Below are 18,845 nucleotides of genomic sequence, written 5' to 3' on the forward strand. Positions count from 1 at the left end.
AGCAGAGCAGGTGAAACAGGATGAAAAGTGTTGGAACGCACATGTATTTTAATTTTTAAATCCATACTTAATGTTTACTCATTTGTTTTTGAGACACGTGCTACTTCCCTGCATGAAAATAGTGTAAATCCATTCTTCGTAACTTGTCAGTGCAGTAACTTTACTTTTCCTAGAGCTGTATTCCTCGTAAGACAACAAAACATCTTCAGGTTCAAAAGCGAAAAGTTTTTGTCTACATATCTTTGCTTTCCTGTCTTTTAGAATTACACAATGAACATTGTATTTGTTCTCTAACATCATTGACAAAACAGAAGAGAAGCTGTATGATCTTATTTGACATATAAGATTGATGGTCTGAACATAGTTATAGCTGTCACTAAATGGCAAAGATTCAGAATCTTATGATATAATAATATGAATTATTTTAGGAGATCATCTCAACTGTTGGATCAATATGTCTGCTGGTTTTGAAACATGAAACTTATATTCACTTCAAGAACACCAGACTATTTTTTTCCATTTATTGGCATTGATGTGTCCAAGAAAAAAAGTCTCAAGGGGAATCATCAACATATATAAAATACATGACAGGAAAGTACAAAGAAGACAGAGCCAGACTCTATGCAGTGGTACCCAGTGAAAGGACAAGAGGAAATTGACACAAATTGAAATACAGGAAATTCTAGTTAAACATAAGGAAAAAAACTTTTTTTATATAAGCGTGGTAAGCACTGGAACAGGTTGCCCAGAGAGAATGCGGAGTCTCGGTCCTTGGAGATATTCAGACCCTGTCTGGACAGTGTCCTGAGCAATCTGGTCTGGCTGAACCTGCTCTGAGAAGAGGGGTTGGACTTGATGATCTCCACAGGTCCTTTCCAACCTCAGTGATTCAGTATTCTGTGATTTATGATATAGATCATGGCTATGAATGAGCTTTGAAGTGGATATACACTCCTTTTTCTTTTTTAAATCAGTCTGACAGGAGGGAATAAAATTCTTGATAATGCTCTTTTAAGGTGGTGAAAAGGGAAATGATACAATTAAGATATTTCTAAACTTGCTGAAGTCTTTATAGCAAGCTAATCAAGTACAGTCTTGGAATTCCCACCTTTTGATCTCTACTATAGACTCTAGGTTGGGGTTTTTTTTGTGTTTTCAAACACATTTTGGAAAAGACTTTTAGGCCAAAGACTTGACGTTGAAATTGCATACATTAGAGAAATATAATTGTTACATATATTATTGAAGTAAAGTGAACTCTTGCATCTTTCTTACATGACTAAATAATTGTAAATGGTAAGTAGTTCATAATTTCCTTAACTGCAACATGAACAACTTAAACAACTTAATACTTGTCATTACTCATGTCCACTATGGGGTACTATTTTTTTTTAGCATTCATTAACTGCATCTCTGTACATATACACACACATATAACATACTCTGTTATATAAACTCATACTATATATGTATGTGTGTGTGTGCATGTGTGTATGTAGCATCCATATACATGCACACATGTGTACACGTTGTAACTGGAAGTCTGCTCTTTAACAGGTCACATTGAAGGCCTCTCATATAACCAGACACAGAAAGATAGTGTCATTTCTCAGTGAAATTAATTACAAATGAAACTAGGTTAGATTTTGTGTCATATTTTTTAGCAAAGTCTGGAAAGACTTATCTAGAATATTTTATTGCTATGAACATAAAATTCTATACAACATTAAGTAGTCTCTACTTCCCAATGAACCAGACCGGTAAACAAAACCTGAGTAATACTTCACCCATTACTTTCCTGCCTTTAATTCATAGAATCACAGAACGGTTTGGGTTGGAAGGGACTTTAAAGATCATCTCGTTCCAGCTCCCCTGCCACAGGCAGGGACACCTTTCCACTAGACCAGGTTGCACCTAGAAGGCAAATAAGCTACATCATTATTTAAAAAAAAAAATCAAAGCATACACAAAAAAAAAAAAGCAAAAAACCCAGATATTTCTCTGTTGTCATGCTGGGGCAGCTTTCAGATTATGCAGCATTCATTTTATTAAAACATTTTGAGTATGTATTAAACCACGCTGTCCTTGAAGTACAACAATCCTTATAATGTCTTTCTATTTTTAACATGAAACTTCAATTCAGAAACTAAATTGGAATTTTACAATTTTTACAACTGGGAAAAAATAACATAGCTGGTAATATAGTTTTAATCAGCATCAGACTACCTCTGGCACTTAATTCCACTCCAAACTGAATATGGCATAATCAGTATGATCCAACACCTACCAACTGAACAAAACAACTCGCACCTGTTTCACTAGCCACTGGTCTTGTGCCACATAGGCTGCATTTTGATTTGAAAATTGTTGCAGCCCTTACTTTAGTGATATATTCATGAAAGACACACTCTAAAACAATGTACTCCTAGTCACAGTTTGTATAAAATATACATGTTAGGTTAATTAAATTTTCACTTACTATTTTTCACAGCCTATAGAGCATTCAGCTTTCTTTAGGAATATTGACAGTGAGAACTACGAAATTCATGATTTTTCCCCCCATGACTTTGAGCAGCTAACCACTCTTTCAAACTTGCAGTGTTACGCAATAAGCTAACACATGCATGCTATCACATACCCCATTTCTGCAGTTGGATGGCAACAAATTCTTTTTTAAATTCCACTGACCTGAGAAATACCAGTGAAAGGTAATTTATGTGGATGGTACATGACCTAAGTAGCAACAGACCTCCTTAATTAGTCTAGATTGCTTCTTTTTTTTTTAAAAAAAAAAGAAAAAAAAAGATTAATTATTGAATCTGTCAAGGCTCATTTGTTTTCTGGTCTTTTTGCAAATGATACCGTTTCATAAGTTTGATATTCAACAACCTCTGTTGGCAGACCATTTTACACTCTTAATAATTACACAGCTAAAAAGGATTTAAGAAAATCTTGACCATCTGCTAATCTATGCTTTTTTTTTTTATTTTACAGGCGTTTAAAGATATGCCAAGGAAGCATTACTGTAAGTGAATTTGTGTAGCAGAACAAGTAGACTGATGTATATGACAAAAGAAAGCAAGGATTTGGAATAAATAGTTCTTCAAAGTCAGTGAGAGTTTTTGGGAGTTCTTCCACCACACCTCTGCACAATCTTGTCCAAACATACAGGAGGATAAACAAAAAGACAAATTTGATATAGGAAACCTACACAAATTTGCAAAGTAAATCTGAAGAAACAATTACCAGTTCTACCCTGACAGCTGCACTTTTTATAAGAAGAAAATGTTTATTTCTGAGACTATTTCCAAACAGGTCTTTCATATAGAGTTACCAGTTTTCCATCAAGACACTCATAACACTGAATATACCTCATTTTTCTGAATGAGGTGTTCAGATAAATAAGACAGGCTACTGAACTGGAAATGTTCAACAGATATGCAAAAAACTTGAGTCTTAAAATAACTCTATTTTCTCACAGAAATGAATCAGAGTCCAGGTCAAATGACTTTGTTTTCATCTAAACTGATTTCTGGAGGAAGAGGAAAGAGGAAGTAAAGTGTATCAATAGGTCAAAGCTGACAGGAGAGGTGACATGAAGAAACAGATACAAGCTACACAGTAGACAGGAGCAACACAAGCAGTTATAGAAAAAATGAAGACCTATAGCAGTGAAAAGAGGCCATGCTTTGTAATAAATTTAAAAACTACATATCTATCAGTCCGTAGGATTTCTCTCTCAAACAGCTGAAAATACTTTATAGAAATTACAGAATAGAACAACACACCACCATTTTCACAGACTTCAATTGACCATAGATACACTCATCTGCCTTAGTTTTACATTTAAAAGGGAGACACCAGAGAAAAATTTTCTCCTGTAAGGTACATTGCGATTTACTGATAAAACATAGTATATTCACAATTTCGTATTAGCATTGTAAAGGTATGTGCATACCGAATAATCAGTAGCGAAGGAGAGCTACCCATCCTAAGCCAGACAGTAACACACACTGGTCTAATTTTCACTCATAGTTTCTTAGGATAGACAGCAAAATGCAGCAAGACAAAAAATAAGGCCACAAGAATAACCATTGGTAAAGTCACACCTGGAATACTGTGACCAGATCTGGGCTCCCCAGTACAAAAGCGGTATGAAGCTACTGGAAAGAGTCCAGCAAAAGGCCACCAGGATGATTAAGCGACCTAAGTCTCTCTCATATGAGGAAGAGACGAGATGATGATCAATGTGTATAAATACCTGAAGTGGCAAAGAGAACGGAGCCAGGCTCTTCTCAGTGTTGCCCAGTGACAGGACAAGAGGCAATGGGCACACACTGAAACACAGGAGGGTCCATCTGAACAAAAGGAAACACTTTTTCACTTGAGGGTGCCTGAGCACTGGCACAGGTTTCCCAGAGAGGTTGTGCAGTCTCCATCCTTGGAGGTATTCAAAAGCCATCTGGACATGGTCCTGGGCACCCTGTTCTAAATGGCCCTGCTTGAGCAGGGGCTTGGGCAAGATGACCTCCAGAGGCCCCTTCCAACTTCAGACATTCTGTGATTCTCTGAAGAGTAAATTGTAATGAAGTTTCTAATACCAGGCTTCTACATACATGCCCGAGGTGGATAATAGATTGACTCAATGCATGCAGTTAATGCCGGCTGAAACTTCCTTATAAGAGCATTCTGATGAAGAGCGCTTCATACCAAAAGATTTCAAGGAAATACTTTCTACGTAAAAGAGACACAGCCAGGCAAGTACACAGTGGCAGTGGAGGGAGCACTGAGATTAAGTTCTATGGTGAAGTTGAGACTTGTTTCTCGTCAGTTTTATGTCTGTTTTGTCAGCCTACTATTATTTCAATATGAAATAATTATTATTTATTATAAAAATAATAGCTGTGCAAATAGCTGTAGGGCAGTTTTAACCATTTTGTATACAATTATGCTAAGTTTGTGCTGGGTTACATAGGGTGAAATGGAGGCCCATAAAATAGCTAATAGGAAAACCCAGCTCCCACATTACACTTTGAATGCAATTCAGTCTTCCAGATTCCTCCAGGCACTATCATAACATTAAATTTTTGTAGGTGATATGCTTACTAATCAAATCTTTGCCCACAGTTTCTGGTCTCCGGTGTAAAAAACACTGACATAATCTGGCAGAGGTTACTGATTGACATGGTTTACTTTTACCAGACCTGTAAACTATTACATTCTGTCATTAGGACAGAAATCTTATCTTAAATAGTTGTAATTCCCTTCAGGCATTCAAGCTTACTTGACAATTTTGCTACTAAAAGAGATGCTAGCATATTGCAATTGGAACAGGCTGCCCAGGAAAGTGGTGGAGTCACCATCCCTGGAGGTATTTAAAAGACGAGTAGATGTGGTGCTTAGGGATATTATTTAGGGATATTGTTTATTGGTTGACTTGGTAGTGTTGGGTTGATGGTTGGACTCAATGATCTTAAAGGTCCTTTCTAACCAAGACGATTCTGTGATTCTGTGAATTACTTTTGAGGTATATTTTTCTTACGTACCAGTAGAAGTTAGCCTTGCTGCACCAGACTATCAGCTTTGAAATACCTAATGTTTTAAAGTACCACTTTAAAAACAAGGAAAACAGCAAAAGGTAATATAATTAGATGACATCATTCAACAATTCTGTTATTTCTTGTTTAGTATTAAAAAAATATAATTTTTCACCTCTAGATAATTAGATTTTTCCCCTTATATTTATCAGACATTATTTAGGCAAGCATCTTCTGATAATTCAAAAAGGAGCCATACAGACAGGAGGAACATAATTTCATACTACTGAATTTATGCAAAAGTGCTTTTAAAAAATGCATTTTAAACTCAGTCTCCATAATACAAATTATTAGGAAACCAACACTGTAATAATAGTTTGTAATAATAAATTGTAAAGAAATGACATGCAAGTTGCTTACGGATTTATAGTAAAAGTTGAATGGAAGTATCTCATAATTGTTATTCCCTTCAACATGTGACAAAAATTCCCAAAACAGCTAATGGCCAACCATAGAAAACCCATTTTTTCCTCTCTAAATTTCTAAGAACTTTTTTTTTTTTTTAAGAAATATGCCTTCTCTTTCCTTGCCTCCCTTTCCTTTTAGCTACTTCTGTCTTCTGACTTTTACTACATACAACTCAGATTAAAAAATTAATCATGAAGTTACTCCTTTTCATTCTGGAATTAACAGATACACTGAGTTTCTTTCCTGTCCATCTTGTTATCTTTTCCAGAATTACTTGAATGGAAAAGCATTTATTTTCTTGATTTAACAATATTTAGCCAAAGTTTAATGAGTGAAGAAGCTGTCACATACACTGCAAATAGATTTTGGCTTTGGTAAAGTAGTCAGCTGGAGAAGAGAAGGTATCACTGTGATTTTCTGCTCTGGACTTCTGTTGATAAACATGACTTGAATCTTCTTTAAAGCAATTTCTTCTTAATACACAGAAGAAACTTAGCTTTATAAAGTAATTTCCAGGGATAAGGAATCCATCGCAGGTAAACAGCACCATTTTAACAGGGAGGACAGTGTTCTGCAGTCTAAAATAAAAGGACTCCTGTTATCAACTTTCCCATTTTAGACGCTTATGGGCAGTGTCCATACTTTTCTTTTTTTAAACCGAACAGACTGTGTCCTCCTCCAATCATGATTCTCACAGCACTTCCTGAAGCAATCTCCATTTTATCAATATTCTTATGAATTTGATGCCGTGACTATATTCCAGCAGCGTTGCCACAGAGGTAATAAAAAAAACTTCCCATCTCCTACCAAGTTTCTTTTGATTATACCTAATAAAAAAACTTCCCATCTCCTACCAAGTTTCTTTTGATTATACCTCTAAAGACTATGCTAGATCCCTTGAACACATCATCACTCAGGAAACTTATGACTGTGTAATATCCACTATGACCTTCACATTCCTTACAGGGGAGAATAGTTTCCCATTTTGTAAGCATATTTACACGCTCAGTTATTAGACTTTAAACTGGCAGCACTGAAATATACCTCTACTTTCTATTAATATACAAGGCACTGCAGATCTTCCTGTGTGGCATGACTTCACCAATTGCCAGTTCCCCAATGTTTTTATCATCTGAAAAAATTGCATATGTTAATTTAAATGATGTCTTAATTAACAAAAATGCTCAACAGCATAGCAGTGGGAACAGAACCCTGAAGGATTTGATTAGAAACACATCTATTCAATAACTACTACTTAGTCCACTGGATGTGTGCCATTTTGGTTTTCTCTTTCTTATTTCGTAACCAAAATTTTGTCCAAATGTAAATGAAAGCAAGCGTCATCACTAAAAGTGGCTGGTAAGTATTGTACTCTCTAATCATCCAGGTCTACCTTCTACACTTCTTATTTTTCAAAAACATGCATTTACATGCCTCTCTGCAAAATTCTTCACTGTTCTCAGTCAAGACCAGCAGTTTAGAAAGCTCCTTGGTAAGCTCTTTTAAAGCAGTTACATACAAGTTTTCCGAACCTCTTAATTTTAAACAAACTTCAGAAGCTTCTGTAGTATTATCTGCTACTAAGACACAAAGTGTAAAGTAGATCTGTGGCATTCTACAGTAATGCATACCATTCCACCTTTTCTTATAATAAGATGAGCAACGTGCTGTCTTACAGATTGAGATGGCCACCGTCAGTACTAGACAGATCACATTGCAGTTGAGCTGATGATTAATAAAAAATTCCCAATCACTGTTGAAGACTTTAAGACAATAGTTGAAAATACATATGTGAAAACTAACTGCTTTTACTTAAGCATGTGAAAATATTATTGGTGATTTGTAAAGTACACCAGAGATAAATTATCTGACTGAACTCTTGGAATGCAAAGAAATGCAAATTTAGAAGAAGCATAATTTTTTTACCTTAGAGATGAACAAGGACCTCTCATACTGCATGAAAAAACACTGCGGATGTAACATGGTCATAATACCTACACTAAAAATAGGACCACATGGCAACATTTCAACAGAAAAGACAGAAAAATCCCACTAAAAAGAAAATCAGAAGGAGAAATAAATTATCAGGAAGAAAAAAAGACAAAACAAAGAAAAAGAAAATGATGCAGAGAGAGCAAAGAAGAGAGGGAGGAGGTCCTCCTCCATTTGCCTTTATTCTTAACATTCTGCTTTAGTACAGTCTAGAGTTTTATCTCTTCTCTCCCTTCTCCTCTCAAGCTCCTCTTACTATTCTGTTTTCTTTTATTTCTATTCACAGCTCTCTAGCTTCTTTTTCCCATTTGCCACTTGTTATCTTTAAAACTTTCCAATTACTTAAGAATTCTGTTCCCTGTACTCTCAACTTTGGGATTAATCAACACAGAAGCAACACTTAACACCAGTAACTAACAGGTGACAATGCTTCTAAAATTATCAATCCAGTATATCAAGATATTTGAACCTACAGCAGTAATAGGAATAAGTTTTTTTAGTTAACTTAAATCTTAATAACAGTCACGAGACTTAGTCTTGAAAATATGAAGTATTTCAGTTACAGGAATTATTTTAAAGAATAGTGGCTTTTGACTGTTAACAGGTATGCCTCATTATATTTAGAATCTCTGAGAAATCTCATGTTGCAGTCACAGAAAGAAAAGCGCACAAAAGGTGCATCTAGCATCACATTAAAGAAACCGTAATTAAATGTATTCATGGATAATAAGCAGGTTAACATTCACTGATCAGTTACACCAGTTGAGAGTATCGACTTCTTACTTTAGCTTCTGATGTTGGTTCCAAAAAGCACAGGCGATTCCCAAGTCCCTCAGCTGCCAAGCAAAACTTCCTTTGTTCTTTGTGAATATTGGCAATGCACTGAAGTACTACTTCATCATCCTGTCACAAAACAAGGCACAAGAAAAAAAGTAAATATTTGGAAGTTACATACACACTATAAAGCTAAGAAATCCTGGAACACGGAATCTGTTGAAAATGAACACATTATACTCCTATAACCGCTGTCATGCACATATGCAGAGATTCTTCTGATGTGTATGCAAACAGATGTTTTTGTATAGATCTATATTCAAGACTATATCAAAATGACAAAGACTACGTGTGGTCTCCAGGGCTTTCACAAGTGTTGTGTCCTTCTGTTGCTTTAGCAGTGGCTTGCTATGGTGCCATAAAAAACCTGTAAGTACACTGTTACTCGGTTTTACTCAGTAAAACATGTTTAATGTTTATAGTAAAAGCCTGTTACTGTGATTTTGCAAACAACAGTAACCTAAATATAAACAAACCTATTTTGTTAGCACAGTAAGCCCTCAATACAAGTCCTCTGAATGCACGATCTTAACTTTTAAGTCCTCGTTTAATTTAGAAGCCTCTGAGTACAACCAAAGATCCAAGAGGCATTTTTCAAGTAACAGTTCAGATAAGTCATAAGAACTTGCTCCTCAAACGACATATTCCAAGAATAAGAACACTCTGGAAAAGTGACATGAAACAGCCCTATTGCTTAGTTATCCTAATTATTCTAAAAGCTCTCTTACAAATTGTTGCATAATGCAATGCCAAAGACACACTTATAAAGTGCCAAGCCCTTGTTCACCTCTTAACATGTGATACTAAAGCTGATATAAGCAAGCCAAAACAGATTATTTTTAGTGTTCAACTGTGTCAAAGGTATCACCAGAATTAAAAATCATTTTACTTTCCAAAACTTGTCCACTAACCAAGAAAAACACCACTGGCAGACTAGCACGTAGAACTTATTTTTACACAGGTATGTAACTGTTCACCAAAAGACACTGCCTTAGAAGTTTTTAAGGGGGCGGAAGCTGATAAAACAAGAGCAATACGATATGACAGTGCCCCATCCAGCTATGAAGTTATACTGGTGTCAATTATTATTGTCAGAGCAGATACACAACAGCCGCCAGTACTGAACTCAGATCACTTGAACGATTACGTTCTAAAAGCAGCATTGCTTTTTCCAGTCCCCTTATGCAACTGCAATACTATGACAGCAGCACAGCTACTGGCAATTGAAATAAAAGCTGTGAGGGACAAAGTGATTTTCACCAAAGGAATTAAGTGACACACCCTTTCAAATGGGAATTCCAAAGCCATTTTTTCACTTGTGTGATTTTGCAAGTGTGTGTAAATTATATGGCTTTCTTTTAGGTGACACTTCACTGCCTACTTACTACTACTAAAATGGACAGCTATTATATTTCAGACCGATCAGTAGTTACACACAGTGTTTTCCTCCTCTAGCTTTACATAACAATCAAGAGTGTTTTTAACAGTACAGAATGGGAATTCAAGAAATCTTTATAAACAATTCTAAGATGTACAGTCAAGTAGGAGGTAGACAGAATCAGCTAATTAATGCTAAACAAACTCATTTTCTTTTTCCCTTGCTGTTTCTGCTTCCATTTCTGTAAAATGTTCTCTGAAATTCTCAGCTTTCAAACTCATTAGTAAAAACATTTCTGCTTTTTAAACTTCAGTGTAATAAATTGCAAAATATAAATAATACAATTAAGCACTGTTCATGAATTTTTAAAAATTGGCATAAGCAGCTTATCTATTTTGGGGGAAAAAATCAGAACATGTATAAGATTAAAATAAAGATATTTAAAATATTTGACATCATCTGGTTCTGTACCAATCTTTGAACATTTCAGATAACATATTTCAGAGATTTAAAAAGAAGAAAATACTAAAACATGAATTAATAAATACCAAGATTTAAAACAAAATTGCGATTTGCCACTTAGCTTGCACTTATCAGTGGATTACATTAAACTACTTAAGTATAGCTGAAATCATATTTATTCTCCCTACTACAGTATTCATCATTCCATAGAGGCATATACATAGTATCTATTGTAATTCATAGTTTTCTAAAAAATAAAATTATGCCTTCAGACAACATACATAAAAACTTACTTAAAATGAGAATTACTCAAATAAATAAACTATTTTCTTTTTAAATCCACAGGCATACAAGGGCAAGAGTTTCTAGCATAATGAAATGAATATTTTAATTTTCTAGAATTCAAAAAATAAGCATTTCTTTTTAGAATTTACACCGGTGTCACAAAGTCTTGATCAATCATTAAATGCGTAACCTCAAAATTCAAACACTGACAATGTCTTAAGTAAGGTCTGTATGCAGCGTTCAACATCAATGTTAAACATCACTCCCCTAAATTTCCAATGTACCCTTTCATTTGTGCTACAACATTTAACAAACGATGTATTTGCTACATAGGCCGAACAACTTTAATAAGGTTTCTAAAAAGTGGCAATAATGGTGTATTTCAGAGTGTTTTGGAGCAGAGTTTTAAAGTTTATCATTCAGGTGCTTGTGGACTGAGCACAAGGAATTAGTGGAATCTATATAATCTGCAAATAAGATAACGATTCGCTGTTAAGATGACTCAGTATTATAATGTACTTACTGAAGTAAGATCATTCTGGCTGAGGTCTGAATTGCCTTTCTGGCCTGAAGACACTAACAGAAGTAAGTTTTATGGAGTTGTTATCCTACAATGAAATTGCAGACCATGTCTCAGCAGTATCTTGTTTTCTTGAGTCTTCTCTCACACAAATTCTGGTATTCTAAACATTTTTCCTAGTAAACTCATTTTCTTCTTCCCTTAGTTTTTAAGTACACATGGTGCCAGAGCCTTTTAACCTTGATCTTCACTTCTCTTTTATACAGAATTTCATCCACTTACTTCAATATACCTTTTTTAGCATGACAAGGAGAAACCTGCATGCCCAATGAGACATGGAGACTCATAAGAGGAGCAGTGATGAGTTGTTAGTTAAGATAACCAAAAGCAAAGCAAAAGAAAAAAAAAACCCACACAACTTCCTTGAGATCCACTCTGTCAAACAGGAATTTAACGCTGTCAGCTGACAGCGGCGACAGCAGCGAAAGCGGCGGCAGCAGCGAAAGCGGCGGCAGCGACTTGAGGTTAGTGCGGGGGCGGGGGCGACAGCGGGCTTAACCGGGCGGTTTTTCGTGCTCTGGGCCCCCCCTGAGCCCCCCGCGAGCATCAGCCCCGAGCTGCTTCCCTCTGACCCCGGACCCGGACCCGGAGGTTCCCGGCAACGAATTAGGAGAGGAGGGGGCGTAGCCGGAGGCACCGCGGAGGCACCGCGGGCGATTTAAACGCTCCACCCCCTGTTATCGTTGATAAAGAGCCTCCTGGAGGACAGGGACTAGTCCCTGCCCAGAAGGGAGTGGGAGAGGGAGACTCAGCAGTGCCTGTGTGAATCTGCAGTGACTGGGTGTGTCCCAGGGCAGGAGAGGCTGCAGTTGTTTGCAGCTCGTTGGGGAGGGCGCTGACTCCCTCCCAGTGCACAAGGCGAGGAAGGTGCCAAGGAGCTGTGAACCAGGGGTGTCACCAACAGGTATTTCCCAGTTCAGTGAAAGAACAATGGTATCTATGCGGTGGAAGAAGACCAAAATGGATGTGGGAACCCAGACAGAGCTCCCACGGAAGGAGGCAATGGTGCAGGTTGCGGGCTGCAGGGAATGCTACACTGTCTCTGTGGTGTCAGGGGGCTGTGTGCGCTGTGAGCAAGTAGATGATCTGCTTGGCCGAGCGGCACAGCTGCAAAGCCAGGTTGAAAGGCTTCAAGCCGAAGTAGAAAGGCTTAGGAGCATTCGGGAGGCTGAAATGGAGATAGACTGGTGGAGCCAGGCTCTGCCTTCCCTGCAACAAAAATGGGAGCACCTGCCGGAGAGCTCCCAGGATCGAGGGACCCCTGTACTCTGCCCCTCTCAGGTGGAAAACGATAACCTAGAGGAGAGGAGTGAGTGGAGGCAAGTCTATGGCCGTGGCAAAAGGCGAGTGCCCTCCTTGCCTACCTTGCCTCCACAGGTGCCTCTGAGCAATAGATATGAAGCCCTAGTGGAATACAGCCGGTCCAATGGGGATGTGGTGGAGAGGCAACCTATATCAGAGGTCCCACCACAGTCAGAAAAACCTGACGGGCGTATAGCTACCTCCTCCACAAGGAGGAAGAGAAGAGTTTTAGTGGTTGGAGACTCCTTCCTAAAGGGATCTGAGGGCCCAATATGCAGAGCTGACCCCCATCACAGGGAGGTCTGCAGCCTGCCTGGAGCCTGAATCAGGGATATCACCAGGAAACTCCCCAACCTGGTGAAGGCCACAGACTACTACCCCCTGCTGATCTTCCACACAGGTGGGGAAGAAGCTGCATCCCGTAGTCTGAGGGGGATGAAGAAAGACTACAAGGCCCTAGGGCGGTTGGTGAAAGAGTCTGGAGCACAAGTTGTTTTCTCCTCCCTCCTTCCATTTTCAGGTGATGACGTGGGATGGAATAGTAGGATTCTCTCTATGAATGCCTGGCTACGAGACTGGTGCTACAGGCAGGGCTTTGGGTTCTTTGATAATGGCTGGTTTTATAAGAAACCAAGCGTGACAGTAATACAGGGGAAAGGCTTATGTCGTAGGGGCAAAAGGGTTCTGGGACAGGAATTAGCAGGGCTCATTCGGAGAGCTTTAAACTAGATTCGAAGGGGGATGGGGTGGTAGCTGGGCTTGCACCACTGGGGCAATGCTCTAGTGTTGAGGTAGACCAGGAGGCCCCCCATCCCCCTGGGGTGAAATCAGGGGGTGAATCTGGGATGAAATCGGTGTGCCCAGCTCGCTCCCTGAAATGCCTGTACACCAATGCACGCAGCATGGGGAATAAGCAGGAGGAGTTAGAAATCCGTGTTCGGTCGGGGGGCTATGATCTAGTGGCAATTACAGAGACTTGGTGGGACGCCTCGCATGACTGGAATGCGGTCATGGATGGCTATGTCCTGTTCAGGAAAGACAGGCCGCTAAGGAGAGGTGGTGGAGTTGCTCTTTATGTGAGTGAGCAGCTAGAATGTATTGAGTTCTGTCCAGAGGCGGATCAGGAGCGAGTTGAGAGTTTGTGGGTGCGAATTAAGGGGCAGGCTGGCAGGGGTGATACTGTTGTGGGTGTCTATTACAGGCCACCGGATCAGGATGAGGAGGGTGATGAGGCCTTCTACAGGCAGCTGAGAGCAGTCTTGCAATTACAGGGTCTGGTTGTTGTGGGGGATTTCAACTACCCTGATATTTGCTGGGAGGCCTACTCAGCCAGCCATCCTCAGTCCAGGAGGTTCCTCCAGTGTGTTGATGATAACTTTCTGATGCAAATGGTGGATGAGCCAACTAGGAGAGGAGCGCTGCTGGATCTGATCCTCACTAACAAGGAGGGTCTGGTTGAAGAGGTGAAGGTTGAGGGCAGCCTTGGTTGTAGTGACCATGAGATGGTAGAGTTCAGGATCTCATGTGGCAGGAACAGAATAGCTAGCAGAATCACAACCCTGAACTTCAGGAGGGCCAACTTTGGCCTTTTCAAGCAATTGCTAGGGGAAATCCCATGGGACAGGGTACTAGAAGGTAAGGGGGCCCAAGATAGTTGGTTAGCATTCAAGGACTGCTTCTTCCGAGCTCAAGATCAGAGCATCCCAACAGGTAGGAAGTCAAGGAAGGGTACCAGGAGACCTGCATGGTTGAACAGGGAACTGCTGGGCAAACTCAAGTGGAAGAAGAGGGTGTACAGATCGTGGAAGGAGGGGCTGGCCACTTGGGAGGAATATAAGTCTGTTGTCAGAGGATGTAGGGAGGCAACTAGGAAAGCTAAGGCCTCCATGGAATTAAACCTTGCAAGAGAGGTCAAGGACAACAGAAAGGGCTTCTTCAAATACATTGCAGGTAAAGCCAACACTAGAGGCAATGTAGGCCCACTGATGAATGAGGCGGGGGCCCTGGAGACAGAGGATAAAAAGAAGGCGGAGTTACTGAATGCCTTCTTTGCCTCTGTCTATACTGTTGGAGGCTGTCCTGAGGAGCCCCGGACCCCTGCGGCCCCAGAAGAAGTCAGGATAGAGGAGGAATCTGTCTTGGTTGATGAGGGCTGGGTCAGGGACCAATTAAGCAACCTGGACGTCCATAAATCCATGGGCCCTGATGGGATGCACCCGCGGGTGCTGAGGGAGCTGGCAGAAGTCATTGCTAGGCCACTCTCCATCATCTTTGCTAAGTCGTGGGCAACGGGAGAGGTGCCTGAGGACTGGAGGAAAGCGAATGTCACTCCAGTCTTCAAAAAGGGCAGGAAGGAGGACCCAGGTAACTATAGACCGGTCAGCCTCACCTCCATCCCCGGAAAGGTGATGGAGCAACTTGTTCTTGGTGCTGTCTCTAGGCACATCAAGGATAGGGGGATCATTAGGGGCACTCAGCATGGCTTCACCAACGGGAAGTCTTGCTCAACCAACTTGATAGCCTTTTATGAGGATGTTACCCGGTGGATAGATGATGGTAAAGCTGTGGATGTGGTCTATCTCGATTTCAGTAAAGCGTTTGACACTGTCTCCCACAGCATCCTCGCAGCTAAACTGGGGAAGTGTGGTCTGGATGATCGGGTAGTGAGGTGGATTGTGAACTGGCTGAAGGAAAGAAGCCAGAGAGTGGTGGTCAACGGGACAGAGTCCAGTTGGAGGTCTGTGTCTAGCGGAGTTCCGCAAGGGTCGGTTCTGGGACCAGTTCTATTCAATATATTCATTAATGACTTGGATGAGGGATTAGAGTGCGCTGTCAGCAAGTTCGCTGATGACACAAAACTGGGAGGAGTGGCTGATGTGCCGGAAGGCTGCGCAGCCATTCAGAGAGACCTGGACAGGCTGGAGAGTTGGGCGGGGAGAAATTTAATGAAATATAACAAGGGCAAGTGTAGAGTCCTGCATCTGGGCAAGAACAACCCCATGTACCAGTACAAGTTGGGGACAGAGCTGTTGGAGAGCAGCGTAGGGGAAAGGGACCTGGGGGTCCTAGTGGACAACAGGATGACCATGAGTCAGCAGTGTGCCCTTGTGGCCAAGAAGGCCAGTGGCATCCTGGGGTGTATTAGAAGGGGTGTGGTCAGCAGGTCGAGAGAGGTTCTCCTCCCCCTCTACTCTGCCCTGGTGAGGCCGCATCTGGAGTATTGTGTCCAGTTCTGGGCCCCTCAGTTCAAGAAGGACAGGGAACTGCTAGAGAGAGTCCAGCGCAGAGCCACGAAGATGATTAAGGGAGTGGAACATCTCCCTTATGAGGAGAGGCTGAGGGAGCTGGGTCTCTTTAGCTTAGAGAAGAGAAGACTGAGGGGTGACCTCATTAATGTTTATAAATATGTAAAGGGCAAGTGTCAAGAGGATGGAGCCAGGCTCTTCTCAGTGACATCCCTTGACAGGACAAGGGGCAATGGGTGCAAGCTGGAGCACAGGAGGTTCCACTTAAATTTGAGGAAAAACTTCTTTACGGTGAGGGTGACTGAACACTGGAACAGGCTGCCCAGAGAGGTTGTGGAGTCTCCTTCTCTGGAGACATCCAAAACCCGCCTGGATGCGTTCCTGTGTGATATGGTCTAGGGAATCCTGCTCCGGCAGGGGGATTGGACTAGATGATCTTTCGAGGTCCCTTCCAATCCCTAACATTCTGTGATTCTGTGATTCTGTGATTCTGTGATTCTGTGATTCTGTGATTCTGTGATTGCTTTAAATTTAGTAAGTGTTTTAAATGCTATCTTTCTCATCTAGCAGCTCTGATATTTCCATGTTTAGAAATTTGATTTGTTCTAATCCTTTTAGTTTTGGTGGGGATTTTGTTGTAGTGTTCTGTTGGGAGTTTTTTTTTTAATAAAACTGGTTTAGAATGCACAGAGTCACAGGCTGGAAAGGCCTTCTATAAGCAATGGTCCAACACCTCACTAGAGAAGGGCCAATTTAGATCAAGTTTCTCAGATCATCTAATGTGTTTAATTTAAGAAAAAGTCCACTTCAAAGTTCTGATCAGCTTGAGGTATTGTTACAGATTCACACCTCTCTCCACCATGTTACACCTCTTCAGATCAAAACTGTAATATGCAACAGTCATATCAAAGTTCTCTAAATTTTTAAAGTTTTGCTTCAGTGAGCAAATGGGGGGAACAATTTCAGGTTGATCAAAATACTTGTATGTTTTACTGAGCACACGGAAAAATAACACATTTGCATACCACTAGCCCTCGCACAAGAAACTGCCTCCCTATTGTTCCTCAAAAAGTACACACATTCTAAGTGTCAATTACTAACCACCATTTTCCACCAGTAGCATCATCAATAACTCAAGTTAACCATGAGATCCATTATGTACTACCATAATTAATATCTATTCACAAATACAGATGAATAGCAACTTTCAACTTTTTTTTCTGAATGAAGAGGAAGTAAAAATTCTCCCCTTCTGTCCAGAAATCTCTTATCTGATTAGGATTCATCCATCAGTCCTTTAGCAAAAGGACACAGACCAGGTAACTCCAACCCCATTTCTAAGAATGTTTATACATAGAAAAACATTGATATTACTAAAATATGTTTCAGGTGGTCTGAAATCCTGCAGAATCTACCAAGTGTCATGTAGCTAATATGTTATGATTCTGTCCAGTATTATTCATCTTCACACAAATGCATGACTTCTGCAAAAAGAAAAAAAGACAGCTTTAGAGATTTTTTTCTTTTTTTTGAAAGTAGGTAACTGCATAACTATGTGTACTGAAAACATAAATTTCTATTTGCTTTGGCCAGAGCTGAAGCTGTGATCTGAATTTGCACTATCTAGTAATACCTGCATAGGCCGAGAAACAAAGGTATTTCTAAACAAGTCACTCACTCAGTATCTCCTGCTTTTAAGATGGAACAAGTTACCAAAATAGAACTTAGCTCTTTGCAACAGTACGTCTAATATTAAACAATTTCTTTAACTGAAAACTGTGATTCCTAGCCTTCAGCGATATAGCATTAAGTGGCATACTATCTAATTTTAGAGAATAGTTTTTAATGAACCACAACCCCAGTGGTTCATTACCAGCCAGTATTTGATCTTGGTCTTCAGGCTGTGTTCCTCCCCAGGTTTCACAGTAAAGTGATGGTGAACTTAAACTAAGATTCCTGTGATGGAGTAATAAGCCAAAACATAAACAAAATCAATATTAATTAATCAATAACTTGACTTGCTGCAAAGTGAGTCAATGATCAAGGTGAATCAATGTATTGTAGGCCTGACCTTGCTTCTGCTCAGTTCACTAATCTTTCAACTCAGAACTTGAGAATAAAGAAATTCCAACAGCTAATGAAACTCCTTCTTCATTTATTTTGCACATATATCACAGAATTAGGAATTACAGTTATTTACACAATACATTTAAGTCTGTATAGAGGTTGTATTCAACAGACACAGTTCCGTATGTTCCATACTAAGAAACACAAAACCATCAATATCCTAAATATATACACGCGCATTTGTGTATACATAAAAAATATGCAAATTTTGCTGGAAAATGACACCCTAGATGTAGTTTGTTGGCTACCGATTCAACACCTACCAAATCTCTATATTCTCTATTATATTCAGTACTGGAAATTAACTGATAAAATAAAATTGACATGACACTGAAAACTAATCTGTTTTAGATCCCTCTGCTCTGCAGAGGGATCTGGACAGGTTAGATAGATGGGCCGAGACCAATGGCATGAAGTTCAAAAAGAATAAGTGCCGGGTCCTACACTTTAGCCATAACAACCCCATACAGCGTTACAGGCTGGGGGAAGAGGGGTTGGAAAGCGACCTGGCGGAAAAGGACCTGGGGGTATTGGTGGACAGCTGGCTGAACATGAGCCAGCAGTGTGCCCAGGTGGCCAAGGCGGCCAACAGCATCCTGGCTTGTATCAGAAATAGTGTGGCCAGCAGGACTAGG

The 18,845-nt window shown here is 40.0% G+C and overlaps 1 protein-coding gene across 2 annotated transcripts in view; it reads right to left on the minus strand.

The window, feature by feature from the left end:
* Positions 1–18,845, minus strand: part of RYR3 (ryanodine receptor 3) — a 255,747-nt gene that overhangs the window by 198,388 nt on the left and 38,514 nt on the right. For both annotated transcript variants that reach the window (XM_068397601.1, XM_068397600.1), the window contains exon 2: positions 8,781–8,900. In XM_068397601.1, the coding sequence (XP_068253702.1) occupies positions 8,781–8,900 (120 nt within the window). The remainder of the gene's footprint in view (positions 1–8,780; positions 8,901–18,845) is intronic.

This window comes from Nyctibius grandis, chromosome 4, assembly GCF_013368605.1.
Source record: "Nyctibius grandis isolate bNycGra1 chromosome 4, bNycGra1.pri, whole genome shotgun sequence".
Taxonomy (NCBI): domain Eukaryota; kingdom Metazoa; phylum Chordata; class Aves; order Nyctibiiformes; family Nyctibiidae; genus Nyctibius; species Nyctibius grandis.